This window comes from Sceloporus occidentalis, unplaced genomic scaffold, assembly GCF_023333645.1.
Source record: "Sceloporus occidentalis isolate IW3139 unplaced genomic scaffold, rSceOcc1.0.p SCAF_25, whole genome shotgun sequence".
NCBI lineage: Eukaryota > Metazoa > Chordata > Lepidosauria > Squamata > Phrynosomatidae > Sceloporus > Sceloporus occidentalis.
In genome coordinates this window covers 787,619-806,759 of record NW_028317005.1, presented here as the reverse complement: position 1 = coordinate 806,759, position 19,141 = coordinate 787,619, and the positions used below count along the sequence as shown (strand labels likewise).

Genomic DNA, 19,141 nt, shown 5'->3' with positions numbered 1-19,141 from the left:
AAATTGTTTCTAAAAGTAGCTACATTGAGGCATTTCATTATACCAATAATCCTAAACCAATAGCTATTACATGTAAATTCTATTATATTATTAACAAGAGCACGTAGACGGTTATAAAACTGAGTACTTTATAATTTATATTGCATGTATTTTGTTAATTTGAAAGCAGGATGCTTAATAGTTTAGCCCAAAGTACTGGATTACATACTGACACATCACCAAACCTTTACACAATGTTTCCTATATTTATTTATTATACCTGGGCAAACCCTTTTCTAATGTTAGAATTTAATATGTTTTATGTTTAGTAATGCTATTGTTATATACTGCAGTACTCACAATGTGTGTGTGTGTACATAAATGGATGGATTATTATCTTTTATTTATATAGCGCCAACAGTTTACGCAGCCCTTAATACAATGCGTATATTCAAGGGGTCTGACGAGACAAGAATTGGCAGACTAAGACAAACCGATACATTAGGTGGAGAGAGCCCTGCTCGCAAGCTTACAATCTTGAGGGAATGGGGTGACAAACATAAGGCACAGAGAGAGTGAGAGGTAGTGTGGTGGTTGTATCGATGACAAGGACGTTCTAGCAGCTAAGCCCATGGGAAGAACGTAAGGATCGAGTAGGAGAGTATTTGTTTGAGGGCAGAAATGTATGGAGGAGCAGTGTTACGGAGGGCCATATTTGTTAGTACCAGGATTTCAAATGTAATTCTAAAGGTAACTGGGATCCAGTGGAGGGTTTCACAGAGTGGGGATGGATGTAATATAAGGAAGTTTTACTTAGCCAAGAAGAAGGGAGTAGATAAATGACACAGCCTCCTATTAGAAGTTGTAGAGGATAAAATGGTGAGGGAATTTAAACATGCATGTTTTTTATGTGCAATCAAATTCTATTTTTATTTTATTTTAAGTTTCTATCTGACAATACTCATTCATGTATCCTGTAGTGCCCATTACCTAAGCGTCTTATTACATTATTATAGGTAATTTTATTTTCCTGACAACCGATTAGCCATATTTCCTCTAAATACTTTCTCAGCTTGAATACAGTAAAGAATGTATGGAAGCGAGGTGGAGCCATTGAGGATTTATTTGACAAGGAACTATCGTAGATTACCAAGAAGATAATTTGGAGAGAAAATAATTTGTACATGGCGGATGCTGCTGCTTCATGCTCTTCCATTTAATACTACATCTTTGACTGTTGTCCCCATAGACTCTTATAGATCCCAGCATGTAAATGCTTTTATAATTTTGTTGTAAGAAATACGTCCGTAGGCAAGCAATGTATTATTCAACAGGTTGATCGACATAAGCTGCTTTAACTCTTTGAGTGCTTTGCTCACCCATCTGGCCTTGAACAAGTTAACCTTGTATGAAGACAGGATATCCTCTTCCTGTCCTGTAAAAAGACATCATTAATGTGTTAATTGACATCCGTCTAGAAACCTTCCAATCCGAGTAACACCATATGGTCACTGAGACTTTTCTGTACCATATGTTACAAAGTAACCTGCGGATGCAGTCGGAATACAAAAGGTGCCAGTGGAAGTTTAGGTCTAAGACGCTCTGAATAATACATGACCGGCTGACTCACAGCTGTGTTTTTTTTATAGTGTATTTTTGTCAGAAATATGCACAAGGCGAGTTTTTTGCTTAGGAATTCTGTGCTTTAGGTTTCTATGTATATGTAATCTATTCTGCCCCTGGCTGTGTATAGGACTGCTCCGTCTGGAACACAAGGGGTTAAGGGTGGCCCTACTCACTAAGATTCCTCTTAGAGGTCACCTAATGGCATTATAGATATTCTGCGCCATATCCACATCAATAATTCAAAGTGAGCCTCTCAGCCATTGATTTTCTTTTTTTGTGCGTCCGTGGGAGGAAACCAGCACGACTAACTATATGTGCTCTTTGCCTCCAGAGACGGAGTATATTTTGTTATTTTTAATACTTCTTGTAATCTTGAAATTTTAAGAACTGGAAACGTTTTTAAGCATTTTGCTGCATGTTAATGGATGGTTTCATCCTGTCTGCGGAGAAACCTTTAATATGCCTTACAGCAATGGATGGCTACTGCAGGCAATGGCTCGCAACCTGTGCTCCCTGTTAGTCGGTCCTTAGTCCTTAGTCAGTAGACCATCTACATTATTATTGATTGTCAGCTTCATGTGTTGCAGTCTTTAACAGGGCTTAGATACAGGGCTGTCGGAAATCAGTCCTCCTGACACTGTGGATTGGATGATATATGTAGTGATATTTGGCTAATAACATGATACAATGAGAAATCCTAAAATTCTGGCAGGATCACTGCACCTGTGGACTGAGTTGGTTATTTTTTCAAATGCAGAATAAAATAAGGGCATTCTTATTTCTAGCAATAGCTAGCTAACAGATCATTAATTTAGTGAGTGTTTTTCCAGAACAGATTTTTTTTTTTTATGTCTAGGAAAAACATGTACATGCTTTTCATCAGTATGTCTCTGTTTATCTCTATCAAGACAGTGGTATCAACTATTCAAATCCTAGACAAATGATCTGTAAAATATCCACAACAGCGTCTTACATAATAAGTAATTATATTGCTTAATATGACTACTTACAGATGTCATAATTAGAAAAAAATTATATTTTTACATGAGATGTTGCTTTGCAATCAGTCTATAAATCAAACAGTGTTATGTTCCTGTACTGTCGCTGGTTCTATTATGGGAAATTAAAGATAGATTGGAGATAAATAAATTAAAGCCCTGGAAAACCTAAGGTTCATTTCTTCCTTTTGGGCAACTAAGAGCCAAACTTCATTTTTCAGCGAGGATCTTCTCAGAAACGAAAACACACAATTTTCCAAATATGTGTTTAATTTTATCTTTTATCTTGGCAGCCATGCAGACTTTTAACCTTGGGTGCCTCAGGTCACTCCCTATAATCACGACTATATGGAAACTGAGCTCTGAAACCACCCACTGTGGTTATCTCTGGGCTTTATAGAGGCCATGGTCTTCTGGTTTTCTTCCATCATTAGGATCCGTTCAACTGCTTCATTTGTAACCGTTGACGGTAAAGTACTTAAAAGCTCAGCACCGATGACAAGTTTAATGGCAAGATGCCAGCAGAGTGTATGGTTAGATCAGGGAGCTGCGTTTATTACCATTATAGAAGGCCATGCAAGCTCTTCTTGAAGGAGGAACTAACTGGGTTAGTTCCTTACTAATGCATATGAAAGCTGGTGAGTTGCAGCTTTCCCTCAAACTCCCGTCTCACGTAATAAACCCCTTAATTCAAATTATTAATGTGTGTTGGCATAATGTTCCTCCTCCTGTTGTATGCATACAGATTGGGCCATTTCTAATGCGGTCCAGAGGGTAAAATAAATTCACAGTATTCCTATTGGAAAGAAAAATACTAAAGGCCAAAGTTTTTTTTGTTAGCAAGAATCTTCCTTGAACCAGCTTTTGATTTAGACCTTTTTTTCTGAAAGTACTTGAAGGCGACAGGATGAATCGTCTCTGTAGTCTCTGGAAGGATGGCTGCGCAGATATCCTGTCTGGAGACTCTATTCCAATAATCTGTGTGAAATAACTGCCAGCCTCAGGAGAGGATGCAGAGTTTTGGAAGTAGTTTCCTAACAAACCAGATGTTCGTCCACGCATGCATTACTTTCAAAGAAATGTTAGGTTTGTGATTCAGTGTTTTCCTCGGTGTACGGAGTGTAAGTTACTGCATTAGTAACAGATTAAGAGGAAAGGGCTCCAAACTGCAAGGGGCGCTATAGAAATGCTGTTGTGCCAAGGTCAAGGCATTTTGATGAAAGAGGCGTTATGGGGAGAAAGAATCATTAAACCTTTTTTGACTGAAACACTGAGGCTGGTGAGACCTCATCATGTAAATATGTGGAACCATAGCATAGCTCCACTGTATTTCACGTTAAATTGCAAGTACTTAAAATGTGCGGCTATATTTTACTTAAAACTTCGGATTTGTATATTCTTCTGATGGAAGTTTTAGCTGTTGTACCATAATATGACACTGTGAATTGTCCTCCCTGGGACACAGGCAGGAGCATGCTATGGCAGGAGCCGCAGGTCGATGGCACCCAGGCACCTGTCAACCAAGACTCCTGTAAATGAAGCATTGAGCAGGTCACATGATTGTTAGCATTAACATGTAGTGTCAGATTGTGTCTTGGTGTATTATGTTAGCTTGAGGGAACAAGTTTCTTAATGTGTCCTCCTCATTGTGTATGGTATTAATTTTGTACCAGCCTTCAAAGCGGAGCCTGGTAATGTATGGATGATCGCTAGATGTGTTTAGAATGGCTTATTCACTAAGGAGGGAGTTGGCAGGAGAGTTGCATTTTCAACACAATCAGTTGGCTGTGCATTATGAAGGGCCACCACTGACCAGATTTTAAAAACCTTGAAAAAGGCATATATAACACATGAATGAATTCATGATGTACGGGTTTACTGTATGGTGCCTACTTTGCTCTGCAGGCCCAATCAGTGCTTTGTGGTTTGCTTGTGCAGGGGCCTAAATATACATTGGCAGCATTACATTTCTGAAAAATGACTGTAGCTTCCTGCGCCCAAACTGTGATTACTAACTAAGCCACACTGGCAGCAGAAGAAAGGGGCATCAGCGCGTCTCCAAAGTCGAACTGGAAACCTTTGTAATTAGAGCAGTGTATTGGCCTGGACTCGCTAAGGGGTGCAGTTTCGTAAGACAGGTTCTGGTGCCATCAAGACATCTTGCTGTTTACACAAGTGAAAGAGCTGTAATGCTTCTTTTGCTGGTGCAGAAGGTGCTTTAACAGTCATTAACGAAACATGTAAGAGGCGTTATGATACACTTTTTGCCACTACAACAGTTTTTAGGCCTTGAATATTATGCATACATATCTATATAAACACACAATGCATTAGCAAGCCATTGACTGTCTTTCCCTTCTGCAAACTTTTTTTTCTTTTATTAACCCGTAGACAGGAATTCTGATTAAGAGGGCAGGAATGAAACTATCCCTTACAAAAACATTACTGCAGTTTTTCTGAAGTAATACTGCAGTTTTTTGGACATGAAAAAACTGCAATACTGCGCTTTTACTGCAGTGTTACTGCACATTTACTGCAATTTTTTTTTATATTGCAAACCTGCAGTTGTACTTCAGTGTACTGCAGCTTTATTGCATTTGTACTTCCGTACAAAAATAACTGCAGTAAAACTGCAGTACAGTGAAGTACAAATGCAGTAAAACTGCAGTAAATGTGCAGTAATACTGCAGTAAAAGTGCAGTATTGCAGTTTTTTCATGTCCAAAAAACTGCAGTATTACTTCAGAAAAACTGCAGTAATTTTTTTCGTAAGGGATACAAACAAAGCTGGGGGGGGATCGCGCAGAACAAATTTTTGTTCTCACAAAACTGCTTGAAACTTAACTGAATGTCCGCACATAACCAATTGCCCATCAGATAAAGCAATACAAGAATACATTCTTATATCATGGAAGCTGCTTCTGTATTGCACTGACATACATAAACACACAAAGCCATAATGCACATGCATACAAACACAGATATGCTTAAGCATAACTCCATTAATTCATGTAGCTGAATCACCACAAATACATATACACATGTATATACTTGCTGACTGTCATAAATACAGATTCCAGCTCCTACCTACATAGTATTTATCTCCCTGTAGCCGCAGGTTGATGGCTGGAGGATCCTGACACATTAACTCTGTTCCTCGACTTTTCCTTATAATAATCAAGAATGGGTGCCCTTTCCATTTGGCTTTGCTCCACTAACACCTAGGCATGCTCTATGCGCAGAAATGGATGGAGCTTAGCCAAATGACCGTGGCAAATGCCAGAGAGGGCAATTGAGCTGTTGGAATGGGTGGGGCAATAGTTATGCCCCTCTCACTCTCAGTTCACCCATATAAATATATACCCCTACATGATACTGGGCCATTAAGTGGCAGATTCTCCATTGAGCTGTATACATTGCTGGAGTGCCAGGTTTTAAAAAATATCGCCAATCTATACAAATACGTATACAAGTCAAGCAGATGTGCATCACAGCATGTCTGCTGGGACTCCGTGGCTTATTTTTGGGCCCTAAACGCTATTTCAGAGATTGTGTAACATGCCGCTTGGTGCTAATAGCCTACAAATATCCTGGTTTTTCTAATTTGCACCATTACAATCATAGTGTTTATAGAGCAACAGAGATTGGCCAGCTCTGTATTGTTTAAAGTATGATGAGTAATATTTTGGGGAGAACTAAATTTGAAATATTCTTATTTCATTCTCTGTCATGCTCTGCAAACCATGAGAAATGAATGAATGCCTAGAATTACATAGTTACAGCACACATTGAAAACAAGTGTCTCAGAATACAAACACAAGGAATGTAAAGAAACTGTTTCATATCAATGTGTTTTGCATTGTAACAAAATATACATATTTATTAATACAAATACATATTTGATCTCTAAACATATTATCTAAACCGCAAATGTTTTAGCGCACCCCCCCCCCCGATGCCTGCTATCAGGTTATTCCTTTCTTTTTTGTCATCTCCTCTTTTTAAAAAGAACAAATAGAAATGTGTTGATAATTATATTTAACTTGCTAGACTTTGTGGTCATATCTCTTCGCGAAGCTGGGAAATGTCCCCGTGCTGTTTCACCTCGGTTCACTTGCAACTCAAAGTTTAGTATAAGAAATAAGTCTCTCTAGCTCATTTTTAACACGGCATTCAGAAAAAAAAACTTTCTACTGTCAATTTTTATATTAAACCATAAAACCAGTTATCTGATCCTTTAACTATTTAAGCGCCAGAAAGCTATTGGAGAGCTATGCAGTCACATAGTGCCCTTGCTTTGCACAGGTTAAGCCGCCTGTCATACACTCATGTTTCCATCAGACTTGTGATATTTCACAGGCACGAGTGGGAAACCATCATCACAGTTCCCTTTTCTGTCTTAACACATCAGCCTGTTCTTCACAGGAAAAGTCTGAGGCTGGAAATGGGTCTGCAGGAGAATGAAAGATCACACAGCATTATTATTATAATTTTTTTTAACAAAACAAGCTAGCCTGATGCCCAAGGGCAGCCCGTCAAAACATTCATTCTTGATACGGCCTATGGAAATTATTGTCCCAAATTAATCTAGCCAGTACTCAAACCTCGGAAGTCTTTTGCTTTATCTGTGAGTCCTCCTCCTGCTTCAATATCATGTTTTTGTTTTTTTTATATCTTGCACAGAATTTACCTTAATTTTGGTGTTAAAAAAATTAAACTAAAAATAGACTCTGCTGCTTTAGCTTCCCCACAAGCAGCAGATGACGAATGGTTGGTTTCTGAAGATGTCTATGCTTTATGATTCCGCAACTAGCTAAAAATGTCTCTAAGATGTTTCTCCTACACTGAAACAAAGGCAGACCTTTTCCTGGAGGTAGGATTTATCTCGCTAACAAAACCAAGCAGCTGGGTAAGCACCGCTTAATTACAAGGCCTCAACCAAACACAAACCTTTCCTTCTATCTCTGGGGTAAAGTCATGCCATCTCCAACACCCCTAAGTATTTGCTCAGCATTCATGATTCATGAATGGCCTCAGTATGTGCGTTAGAGATAAACCATTATCTCTAGACATTTTCTGTTTGCCTGTCACCGCTTGCACAGATACAAGTTGGTTGGTGTTGTTAGAAGATCCTTGGAAGGATATTAAAATCTTTTTATTGGTACCAATATAGCATATATGTGATTTATTTGTATGTACATCTTTTAGAACCCATAACTCTTCATTCCTCATAGGAAAGTAAGATTAATGATAGCCATATCTTCCAAGATTAAGAAAAACAACATTTGGACCCAAGTCCCCCTGTCCCTCTTTCTTTTACTTTCCAGGTGCTCAAAATGCTTGGAGAGCATATATATATGAGTATATAACTGTGTTCCGCAGCCCGAAAAATCCTAATCGATATTGAAACAGAAAATCAGTTTATAAAAGAAATTGCATGAATAAAGTACCTTGCTCTGTTATATAAATGTGTATCGAAACATAGAAATGGTACTAATTAAGCCTCCCAGCCATGCTTCTATCCACAGCCCTAAAACAAAAGTCTTGTTGGGAGGCATTGAAATATGTTTAAAGCGGACTTATATTACATCTTTATAAAAGAATCAACAGGTTGCATTTGCAAACAGAACGTGGCTGCCTAATATCATACAGTTACTTTTATGGTGATTGTAGAATGGTGCCATATAAATCAAAAACATATATCTATGACCATAAAATTGTATATCGTGTATAATTCTAATAAAGTGAAGCGACTAGATATACGACATTTCTTTAAAAATACTAATTCAAACATCATTGAGGCATATTTGTCCAAAACACTTATACTGATTGCCCAATTAACCAGTTGTGCATTGACAAATTATGCTTGTGTGCCTTTACAATATTAAAATTCATTAAACATGGATTTATTGGGCGTAAATAACTGGAGACTCTGCTACATTGGCCCTTTTGGTAGTAAAGTTGTTAAAAATCTTGTGTGCCATGGATTCTTGCTGTACCCAAAATTAGTGTTATTATGTTGAACACAGTGACTTTAAGCATCATTTGGCACCTCATGTTTCCTCACTGTTTGCATAAAATCATAACTCAACAGGGTATAATGAGCAGCTATTAACATCTTTGTGTAAAAAAAAAAGAGCCCGAGTACTGCAATCTGTAATGGCTTCAAGCTGTGGCAGCTCTGTTACATATGGTGTATGACACATATCGGAGGATACCAAATTGCCTTTACATATAATAGGTATTTCCATCAAATATACCCTGTGTATACAATACCATTAACCCTGTGATGCGGTAAGCTAGTCATAACCAGGGTATCCCATTACATCTAACAAATGCCGTGTAATGGACGGGGTCACCGATGATTTCATCGAAAATTATTAGGAAATTATGATGATTTATATTAGAAATGAAGAGGACAAATGGTTAACTATTAATAAAATAATCCTCACTTTATTTGTTATTCAGTGCTAACTTGGTCCACGCAGGAGAGACTCACTGGGGTTGTCCCTTCACGTTTAGTAAAGAAAGACAGATAACATATTCCATATCTCGCTTGAAGTCATCTACAGCTGACAGTTTAATGAATAAGGACACCTATTTGTTGCGACACAGTACTGTTAAAAACATGCAGATTATATTTACTGTAAATTTAAAGTAAATACAAATATCCAAAACCTCTGGAATGTTTCACCCTCCAGAGTTGGATTAGGGAGCGATGAGGGTTCCTTGAGGACAAACACACACATAGATAATCATGGCATATAATATTGTCACACCCGGGAACACCCCAGACCTGGTTCCTTGGAGTTCTTCTCTTCAGAGGAGGTGTGAGGGAAGGATTAGCCATACACAGGGCTGGAATTAGCCTCCAATTAATTGTTAATGGAGCAGTAGGTGGAAAAAAACTTATTTTGCCCCAATTGGAGCCTGGTAATCAGCTGTGATCCCTTGAGATTCCAGGAAACCTGGATAATTCATAGGTATCAAAATTGGAGTTCTAACTTAAATTCAAAACGATGATATTGGTTAAAGTCATAGGGGGGACGCAAAACAGCCTTTGGAATTGGCCTCTACTGTTGGAAGATATGTGTTTTTGTATATAGAGTATGCTTTATCATATCAGTTATCAAGTGTGTCAAGTATGGGTTTATTCTATGAGAAGTACCAGCTGAAAGGGAGAGCATTACGTTCCAGACATTCCAGGTCCAAGGGATATGATTCAGAAATACCAAAATGTAGCTGGCCGTTATTTGTATATCTCTTCCATTCAGGGGGATTCTTAAATCCGCTTGGTGACCTGACCACAGGTATTAGTTATCCCAGTACATAAGGCTAGGCACTAATACTAACTTGAAATATCAAACAAGCAGGACCTCATACTTACCATGCTTCAGATTGTTGGCCCTCTATAACAAATACATAACAGATATAGCTTTTGGTGTAACAATACATACATAATGCCTATTTGCCAATCATCCACACAAACAATTACACATAAAAGGAGGCTGCGTGCTGTACTTGTGTTCACAGTGCAGGGAATTTCTCTGTTGTGTCTGTTCTCTCAATGTGAAAATGTTTTACATTATTTTTTTTCCTAGGAAAGCACTATGTGACTCAAAAAAGTAATACTCCTATAGTTTAGCATAACATACTTTATGGTATTTGTCTCTTAGACATATACATTTTCTATATATTAAGAGATGATCTGCCAATATCCCCCAAATCAACATTTACAGTTCAGTATGCTTAATAAACCAATGTGGTCTTCTCACAATTTGCATTATTATTTCTCCTCATTGTTATTCCTCCCCTTTGGCATCCTGAGAAGGATGGGGGAGGAAAGAGGAGATTATTTCAGAACAGGCAATAAACAGTAATGCAGGTTTTTTTAGTATCCCAGGTAAAAACGGCCCACTGATTTTCAACCAAATATCTCCCAACAAAACTTTGTATAAAAGTATAAAACAAATGCCTCAAACAACAGTATGCTTAGACCACAGCAGGAGAAGTAGATATATATATTTTTTTAACTTTATGAAACCCTTTCTCCCTTGTGATGTGGGAAGTTAAGGATCTAGAGCTCTTACAGTATGGTATAAGCATGTGTGTATGTCTGCATATAGTGCGTGTATTAGTTTATGGTGTTAGCATGTGTACATGAGTGTAGAATGTTAGCATCTGTGTTACTGCAAGGTGTTTGTGAGCAAAAGACTTTAGCGTGTGTGTAAAAGTGTAAAAATAATGGTAAAACATACAAGCTTGATGGTGTTAAATACCCCTTGTCATAAAGGGGTTGACTTTAGTACCATACAAAGTGGTGCAGCACTGAAGAAAGGTGTTGTATTGCCGGGGAAATATATAAAAAAAACAAAAAACATGATGGGGGGGGGTCACCGAAATTGTTTGGCCGGCTCCTAGCTCCAAACCAAATTTGTCAACCCCAGTATTGGGACATGAAGTCAGAAGCCAACCCTAATATATCACCCTATTTTATTTAGTTCATAAAAATGCTAAACATTAATATATGTATGGCTGTCATCATGGCAAGTTTTTTGGCAGATTGGTATGCTCTTTATTTTCAGCACAAATGCTTGTTTTGTAGTTGATGTTTGAAGTTTGTGTTCTTTTCAAGTGCCTTAAGGCGAGTGCATTGAGACAAATTGTCAAGGTCAAATCAATGTTAAGCTTGTCTGTCCTGTGGTTCAGCTGCATCAAAGATTATCCTGTTCCTCAATGCTATGGTATAAATGATAATGCATCTCATGATTAAACAATAAGGATGTAAATGACTTCTTTTTCATATGCACGTTCACTTTGGGCAATACGATCCAACGTGGTTCTTTTATGAACTGGATTTTGGAAGGCAAAGACAAATGTGGGCTTAATTGCTCTCCTCTCAAATAACTCAAGGGGAACACTTAATAATATATGTCTCTGCTTTGGCGTTTATGAAAACCGCTGACCTTTTTGCAGCCGCTGAGGTTGCCGTGGGTACAAGTTATTAATAATTTAACCATTCGAGAGTCTGCAATTGTAAAACCCATTGTTTGAAAAATGTTATATTAATTCTATGCTGGTGTTAGGAGCCTGCCAAAATGCTGCAGAGTAAAAGTATCAGGGCTCATTGATAGTTTAATCCTGATCATGTTAATGTTGGATAATTGGCCAGTAATTAGAGAAAAAAAGGGAACTCTCAGGGTTTAACCATGAGTCTCTGGATTTTTGCCCCAATCTCAGGGTGTTAGGGTGAAGGCAAAAAATCTCAGGGTCGCACAGTTTGGCGCTAATTCCTTCCCATTTTACACTGTCAGGCTCGTATATAAGACCGTGCTGTGGCTCCCAGTATGTTGTGGCTGATATCCCTGTTTGAATGCAGATGACCTAATTAAATGTATCTTTAAATAATGACAAGTCCAAGGCTAGCATTGGAGCCATTTAGTGAACACATAAGTTACTACATAGAATCTTCACGACTAGCTATTAAAAGGTTAACATTTTGAGAATCTCAGGGTCAACTGATAAAGTTCCCAGGTAGAGTAATTATTAAGATATTAAACAGATCTTGTGTTCAGATAATTTAACATTTTCTATACTTGAGATCAAGCAAAACATTTGAAATATTTATCTATTATCGCTAGCAGCCTGTCGTGTTCATGTAAACAGATACCGTCACCTAATTAAAAGCATGAATGTCTTAATGAAACAGTGGAAAATCAACATAACTCCCATAGACCTCTTACTGGTCTTTAGTTAAATAATGGCTTTCAAGAAGGTATTTAATAATAATACTATAATAATGTAAATTATTTCACTTTCTTGGCTTGAGTTATGTTATAGGTCTTTCACTTTTTTCTTGTCTGCCTCCATTCTTCCTGTTCCCTTTCTTTTCTGATCAGCCCTCTTCACCCCTTCCATTCCTCTCTCTCACAAAATACTTCTGGCGCACCATTAACCCGCTTTTATATAAATCACTTTTTCCTTGTTACTGTTTGCACAATGATTGAAAGTTCAGTCTGACGTGTGTGTGCAAAGGTAAGGGTGCATGACCGTGTTTTAGTCTGGTGCTGCTGACCCCATTTATTTTATAGTGCTTCTGAAAATTTCATTCCTTGGGCTCACAGGACATGGTGACCTTGTCATCTATAAAGTGTATTGTTTTTTGTACCTAAGGTTTTCAAAATAATTTTTAAACTGCAACTATATCTGTGTCTAATCATCAGTAAACTACTGTATCATTTCGTAAGTTTCCTTTTTTTTTTAGAATTTCAGTAGAATGAAACCATTTATATCCAATAACATCACAGAACGCCAATGTGCTCAGCAAAGCGATATTCCTCCACCAGTAAAGGTCCTTTAAAAATAGATGCTTTTGTTTTCAACAACATGTTCAGATCAATAAGCAATTATATCTTCATTTCCTTTTATGTGCGTGTGTAAACTGTAAGTGACAGGAGATCATGTGCGCTTACCAGTAAGAGGACCAAAAAGGCATGTATTCTTACTAAATGCACTATAAATAAATGTTTCACATTGCGATAAATAATAAACCAAGGGGCGGCATCAGTATATAGGTTCATGTAATGCTATTTATGTCTAAAGTGAGTCTTTCCCCCTGGGCGGCTTTGAGCGTCATCATGTCCGGGAACCCAATTCTTTGGCCTTGTTTCAGGGTATGTTTGGTATTTGACCTTCAGAATTTGATTTTATGCTAGTATATCATAGTTGAAATTCCTGTTTTGAATACAGGTTACCTTAAGGACCTCTTTATTATAGTATACCATCCAAGTGTCCCTCTTTAACAGGGACAAATTGCTTTTCTCACGTGATATCCCTCTTTTTGAGGAGCTCAGACTGCTGGGTATCACAGACTGGGGACTCTGTTATTCAGTACTATAGATCACTAAATGTTGCAATAGTGTATAAAGAAACAACATGAAATATGTTTCCCTCTGAGCATTTCAAATGATGGGATGTGATAACAAAGTCTGTAGGTAAACTGTAAATTTTATTGTTGGGAAGAAAATGTACTGTCTCTTATTTTGTTCATAGTGGCTACTAATCAGACAACTAACTTTTGATCTGCCAGACTATTCTTTAAAATGTTACTTTGAAATGTAATCTTACTTCTCATGAGGATTTGCCATCACTTTAAATCCATGATGAAAACCATTTGGTCACCACATGTTTTTTTTGCCCCTATGTAGAATCTTTTTTTATAATATGCTAATATTTTAAACCCGTTCTAGGTCAGCATACTTGGACACTTCATAGACATCTAAATGTATTTATTTAAATCTGTATTATTAAAACCCCTCACCCTATTAATCAATAGATTTGAAGATCAAGTCAGAAAATTAAGAAGAGATTTGCATAGGTGGGCTTCATGACGGATACATTGCACCTGGATCCTTCAGTCTAGGGTTTAACAAGTTTAGAAGTTAGGAGCCAGACAGAAAAATCTATAAACAAGATCTAAAAAATACGAGCCATGGCTACTGAAGAGTTGTCTTAATTGCACTTTTAATTTATTACTTCAGTGGTTTCCCTTTTTGGGGGGGATCTGGCCCTCCTGTTGGTCTTTTAGCCAGGGATGGAAGGAAAGGTTTAAGGAAGGCGAAGACTCGGAACTCTGTTATTGATAGGATAGACCTGGTTCAAATGGAGGTAAAAAGATTGAAGTGGCGGGACAAAACAGTCTCTTATAGATTATAAGCTCGTTTGAGCAGGGCCCCCTCACCTTTTGTGTCTATCAGTCCAAATTGTTATGTGCAGCTCTGTGAAAAATGATGGTCCCATATAAATCAATAAATAATACTATAAATATGGCATCCCACCTTTCCGTTCAGTCATACAGGGTGTTGCTATATACTTAATCTAAAGCTGACGGAAAGAGGCGTTTGTATCCTCAAGGTCAGGTACAGGAAATGGAAGGTCAAAAAGTGTGCACTTTTACAGAAGGAAATCGGCATTTTGAAATAAGGTTCCCCTTGTGCTCAGCGACCCATGAATTGTTTAGTCTGCTGAAGAGGTGAAGCATGAAAATGCCAACATTTTAACTACTGACTCGGCCCATGGAAAAAAATTGATGAACTGCACTGCAGAGTGAAAGCTAAACAGTCCTTAATCAAAAGATTTAAATTCATGACATAGCCCTTATTTTAGTGCTGGAAAAACATACAACGGTTTCCCATGAAAAGACCAAAACGGTGCGTTCTGTAGCATAAGAAATTCCATTTAGAAGCATTCTCTCTTTCAAATATATAGTTATGTACAACACTGTGGAATATGACGGCGCTATATAAAACAATTAACTGCATAGCTACATTTTATCAACATCCATTGCCCATAGCTTTTGTAAGTACTTTTATTATTATTCATTCTTTACCCCCAACCTTGGCATTGCCGTAAACAGAAAGCAAGGCTTGTCCACCTCTTTGGTCTTGACAGCCAAATGTTTTTGCTCCACTTACCATCATAACATAGCTTGGCGACATTAAACATCAATAATATTCTATGTACCCATGAGGTCACACACCTTTAACTCTGAGAACATTTAATAAATGCATTTCCTTGGCCCATTAACACCGAGTATTATTTGAATTGGTTTTAAATTCAAGACCGTATTTCTCGTCTTCTCTAAAGAAATGTGCAAAATCATTAATTTGCAAAAGTCGTCTTGAGAAATGACCTGAAAAATGAGTTCATCAAAGTATATTTAAAGGATTAATGAAGCAACACCAAAACTGTACAATTTGAACTAATTATAATGTTCTGTAAATATTTCAGCACTACTTCTGTATATTTTATTCATGTAGCTCTGATAGATTCTGTGAAGCTTTGCAATGATATGTACAGACAATTTCAATTTAAAACAGAGGTAGAAGGTGTATCTAAAGAGCGAAGAGAACCTGTTACACCGGGTTAAAAGGCAAAGAACTAGTCGCAAGGTCAGCGTCCATGAATTCTCTTAATTTTTCTTACACAGTTTTTTGTTTTTTAACAAAAAGCTAAGGACGGCTTTAGTAAACCCACTTATGTGGTTTTCCGTTTTCCCTAACAGTTATCTGCTAGTACATTAGCTGCAGAGACTGCATTTTCCACTTCTGTTGTGACCGAAGGATTGTTTAGTCTGCAAAGGTTCTGAGCTATTCCTCAGGAAATGTAAAGATGAATGAATAACACAGCTAGCTGGGTTGATGGGATGTTATTTACATTTTTGCTATAAACGCAAGCTGTACCATCGGCGTCACAGTAAACCAGTGTCCCTAAAATCTTATCTTCTGGATTTTAACCTTAAGACATCCAAGAGGGAGTGTAGCTCCACTGCTCAAAATATGTAGATCCCATGAGGAAAGAGTGAGACACATCATAAGTGCAGCATGGAAGAGGAGACTGTTGTTTCGTGGGGTTTTCAGAGAGCTAGATCTCACCTTTATAGATTTTCATGTGATATTATGGTACTGCTTACAAACCTCACTGCGGTGATTGCTCTATAAGAAGTTTCTACCTATACAACTGTAGTAGTCAGCTAGTTCCCCTAAATTAGGACCTGCTTATTCTACTATATATATATATATTTGTATAGATCAAGGGAATTGTAAGAATTTTGTTCTACTGTTTCTCTCCTAAAGCTATAGATGTGGCAAAAAAAAACTATGTGCATCCTGTTAAATATTCATTTTCCATAAGATAGAGAATAATCTCTCAAGAAATTGCAAAATAATGATATTAAATTGACTTTCAAGGAAGCTAGTAAATGGTCTCCAGAAACATCGTGTATCATACTGTAAAAATGATAAGTTGAAAATGGCATTAAAAATATGTTTGCATGCCAATTTGTTTGGCTGTATGAGTGAAACCTAAGACTTGAGTTGCAAATGTTTTAGTTTGTGTGTACATTGTCAGCTAGTGTATCTCTGACAGCAACAGGTACACTTTGTGCGGATCCTCCATAGACCTCTTTAAATGGTGTGATTTAACCCTTAATATTCCTATGATGATGGGACCTAAGTACAAAGGTCTCTGGAGACTCCATGAGTAGCTTGTACACAGCGTCTCCTTTTTTGGTAGTAGAAACAAGTAAGAGCAGACACTATAAAAACAGTTGTGCTCCATACAGTATGTTACTGTAAAAATCAGCGTGACTAGTATTTTCATAGCCTATAAGGAAACCTATGGTTTCCTGTGGAGAGAGAAAAAAAATCCACCCCGCGCTGCAACGTCTGCGGCATGTTCAGCCCAGAACATAAGAGCCTAATGGAGCTCTTTCCAAATCCTTTAATGCTTTCTGCCACACTTACTTGGCAGAGCCTCTCAAGCCGTTATGTGAGATTGGAGAGTTGACCTTAAAGCAGGATTTTATTCTGGCATGTCTCCCACGCAAATATGCAGAAATCTAGCAAAAATGCCAAGGGTAGGCGATGGATATAGGAATGCAGGTTTGATACAAATTTTCCAAAGGAAAACACTAATAAGCACTGTGTAACATTTTCAAGGACTTCAATTGACTGATAAATCGACTCACGTTATAAATATGTTATCCATCATTATAATCATCTGTAATATATCCATAAATAAGAAAAAAAAACAGAAATTTGCCCATTAAGCTTATTTTTCTTTTACTTTACTTATTGCATAGTAGGGGACATTTTTCATCTGGTTCGCGGCTCTTCTATGTTTTGCAGCGCTTCGGCTCTTAGTTGAGACAAAGATTGTGGGCAGACAAATAGTAAACACTGATTGAGCTTTCTGCTTTTAGTAACTTATCTGTAGGTTACAGAGTACAGCCATGTCTATCGTCTCAAGAGATCCTGGTGGTTCTGCCTGTCTCTGGGGTAGAGCAGGATTCAGCTAAACATTTGTGCCCCTTGCAGATCTTTTACCTGCTGGCAGCATTGGCATATGGATCCATATTCTTTTGTCATCACTGACAATGAAAGGTCTGCTAGTGAAACGGGGAGGAGAGGCCAGGGAATCAGGGGTACATTTTTCCTCATCCTTCTTTGTTCCTCTACCCCACCCTTTCCCATCTGGGATATTTGTATTGGTAAGAAGGCTCTGGGAATGTTTGTATATTTACCTCTTCTATATTATGTCCTCTTACAAATATCACGGCATAATGAGTATTTTTTTTTTTCAATTATGCCTACCACCAAAATATTCTTGTTTATCATCACCTGTTCTTTGTTTATTACACTCCAGCATATTAGAACCAATGGGATGTACATACTGGAAGCCCAAAAAAGCCGAAATTGAGACTTGCGCAGTTCCCAATCTAGCATTGATTTGTGTGTGCTTAAAGTCTCATAGAACAAAAAGGAGGTTGTGTATATTGGGAAGATATGGCTGTTCTCTTTCCCCAAGTTTACCTCCAACATGGTTTAGCAATAAAAGCCCAGATACAGCAACCAATATAGATTCTAATACCTTTTCTGGATTAATACAATCTATATCTTTTTAATGGCTGTACTGAAAACCCAAAATGTTTTGATGAATGCTTAGCCTGAAAAATAACATTTTCTTTTCTATTTTCCTTTCTAGCTGAGCCATTGCCTTTAATGGACCTATGTCGAAGATCGGTTCGCTTTGCTATCGGAAGAGAACGTTTGCACCAAATTGAGTCTTTACCTTTGCCTCAATCGTTGAAGAACTATTTACAATACCAGTGACTTGTTCCACTTCCAATAAGCCTCAGCGGAGAACATTGAAAGGAAAAGGAAATAATGCAAATCAACAGATATTGTTTACATGGAACAATAACTCCTTTGTGGTGGACTCGAGCATTATTTAATTTTTAATATATTGATTTCTGTCTATCTGGATGTTGTGCCACAGAAGATAACCAGAGCTACTGATAGTGGGAAAAAATCTGTCTGATGTTCCATCCAGTATTAGAAGTGTTTGTCCGTATGCACACAAGAGGATTCTTAATTTCTACCCAGCTGTTTATTTTCCAAAAACAATGATATATTACATGGGCCTAAATTGTTTCAAACGTCTCGGAGGTCCTTTTCCAGTTTTAATAGGCACATGAAAGAAAAGTTAAGAGTATTGTGTTGATGCACCACATTGTCATCATATTGTTGCTTATTGTTGTTCTCCCTTCCACTATTTGACTCCTGCCCTGGCAGGAATAAGGTGGTGTACACAATCTTAGGAGGGTTCTTACAGTAGTTAGCAGTCTCTTTTTTTGCTTGCTCCCTTAGCTTGCTCCTCCGTAGCAGTGCCATGAGCACTGGAATATTACAGGATATGATCTTTGGTGCTCTTACTGTAAACGTACAAGGAAGCAGAAAAACAAAGATCTAAACTCTCCAAGGCACAAATGTCTTCTGTCTGTTAGAACACCAAAAATGAGTACAGGGGGCTCCTTCAGACTTGTGGGGATTGATGCTACAGTATCCCTTCATTGACACTGATATCAAATACTATAGGGCAATATGGTATTTCTTGGCTCAGAACAACTGATCAGAGGTATGATCATTTAATCAACTTTGTTCTGTGTAAATAGAGCCAGCAGAATATAAAAGTGGCTTT

At 37.7% G+C, this 19,141-nt stretch overlaps 1 protein-coding gene across 1 annotated transcript in view; it reads left to right on the top strand.

Annotated features, from left to right (window-relative positions):
• The window catches only part of LOC149300238 (SPRY domain-containing SOCS box protein 4-like), a 30,300-nt gene extending 12,027 nt beyond the window's left edge, over window positions 1-18,273 (top strand). Inside the window, exon 2 of the mRNA XM_089485434.1 lies at window positions 18,146-18,273. Within this exon, the coding sequence (XP_089341560.1) occupies window positions 18,146-18,273 (128 nt within the window). The remainder of the gene's footprint in view (window positions 1-18,145) is intronic.
• Window positions 18,274-19,141: the final 868 nt, after the last annotated feature.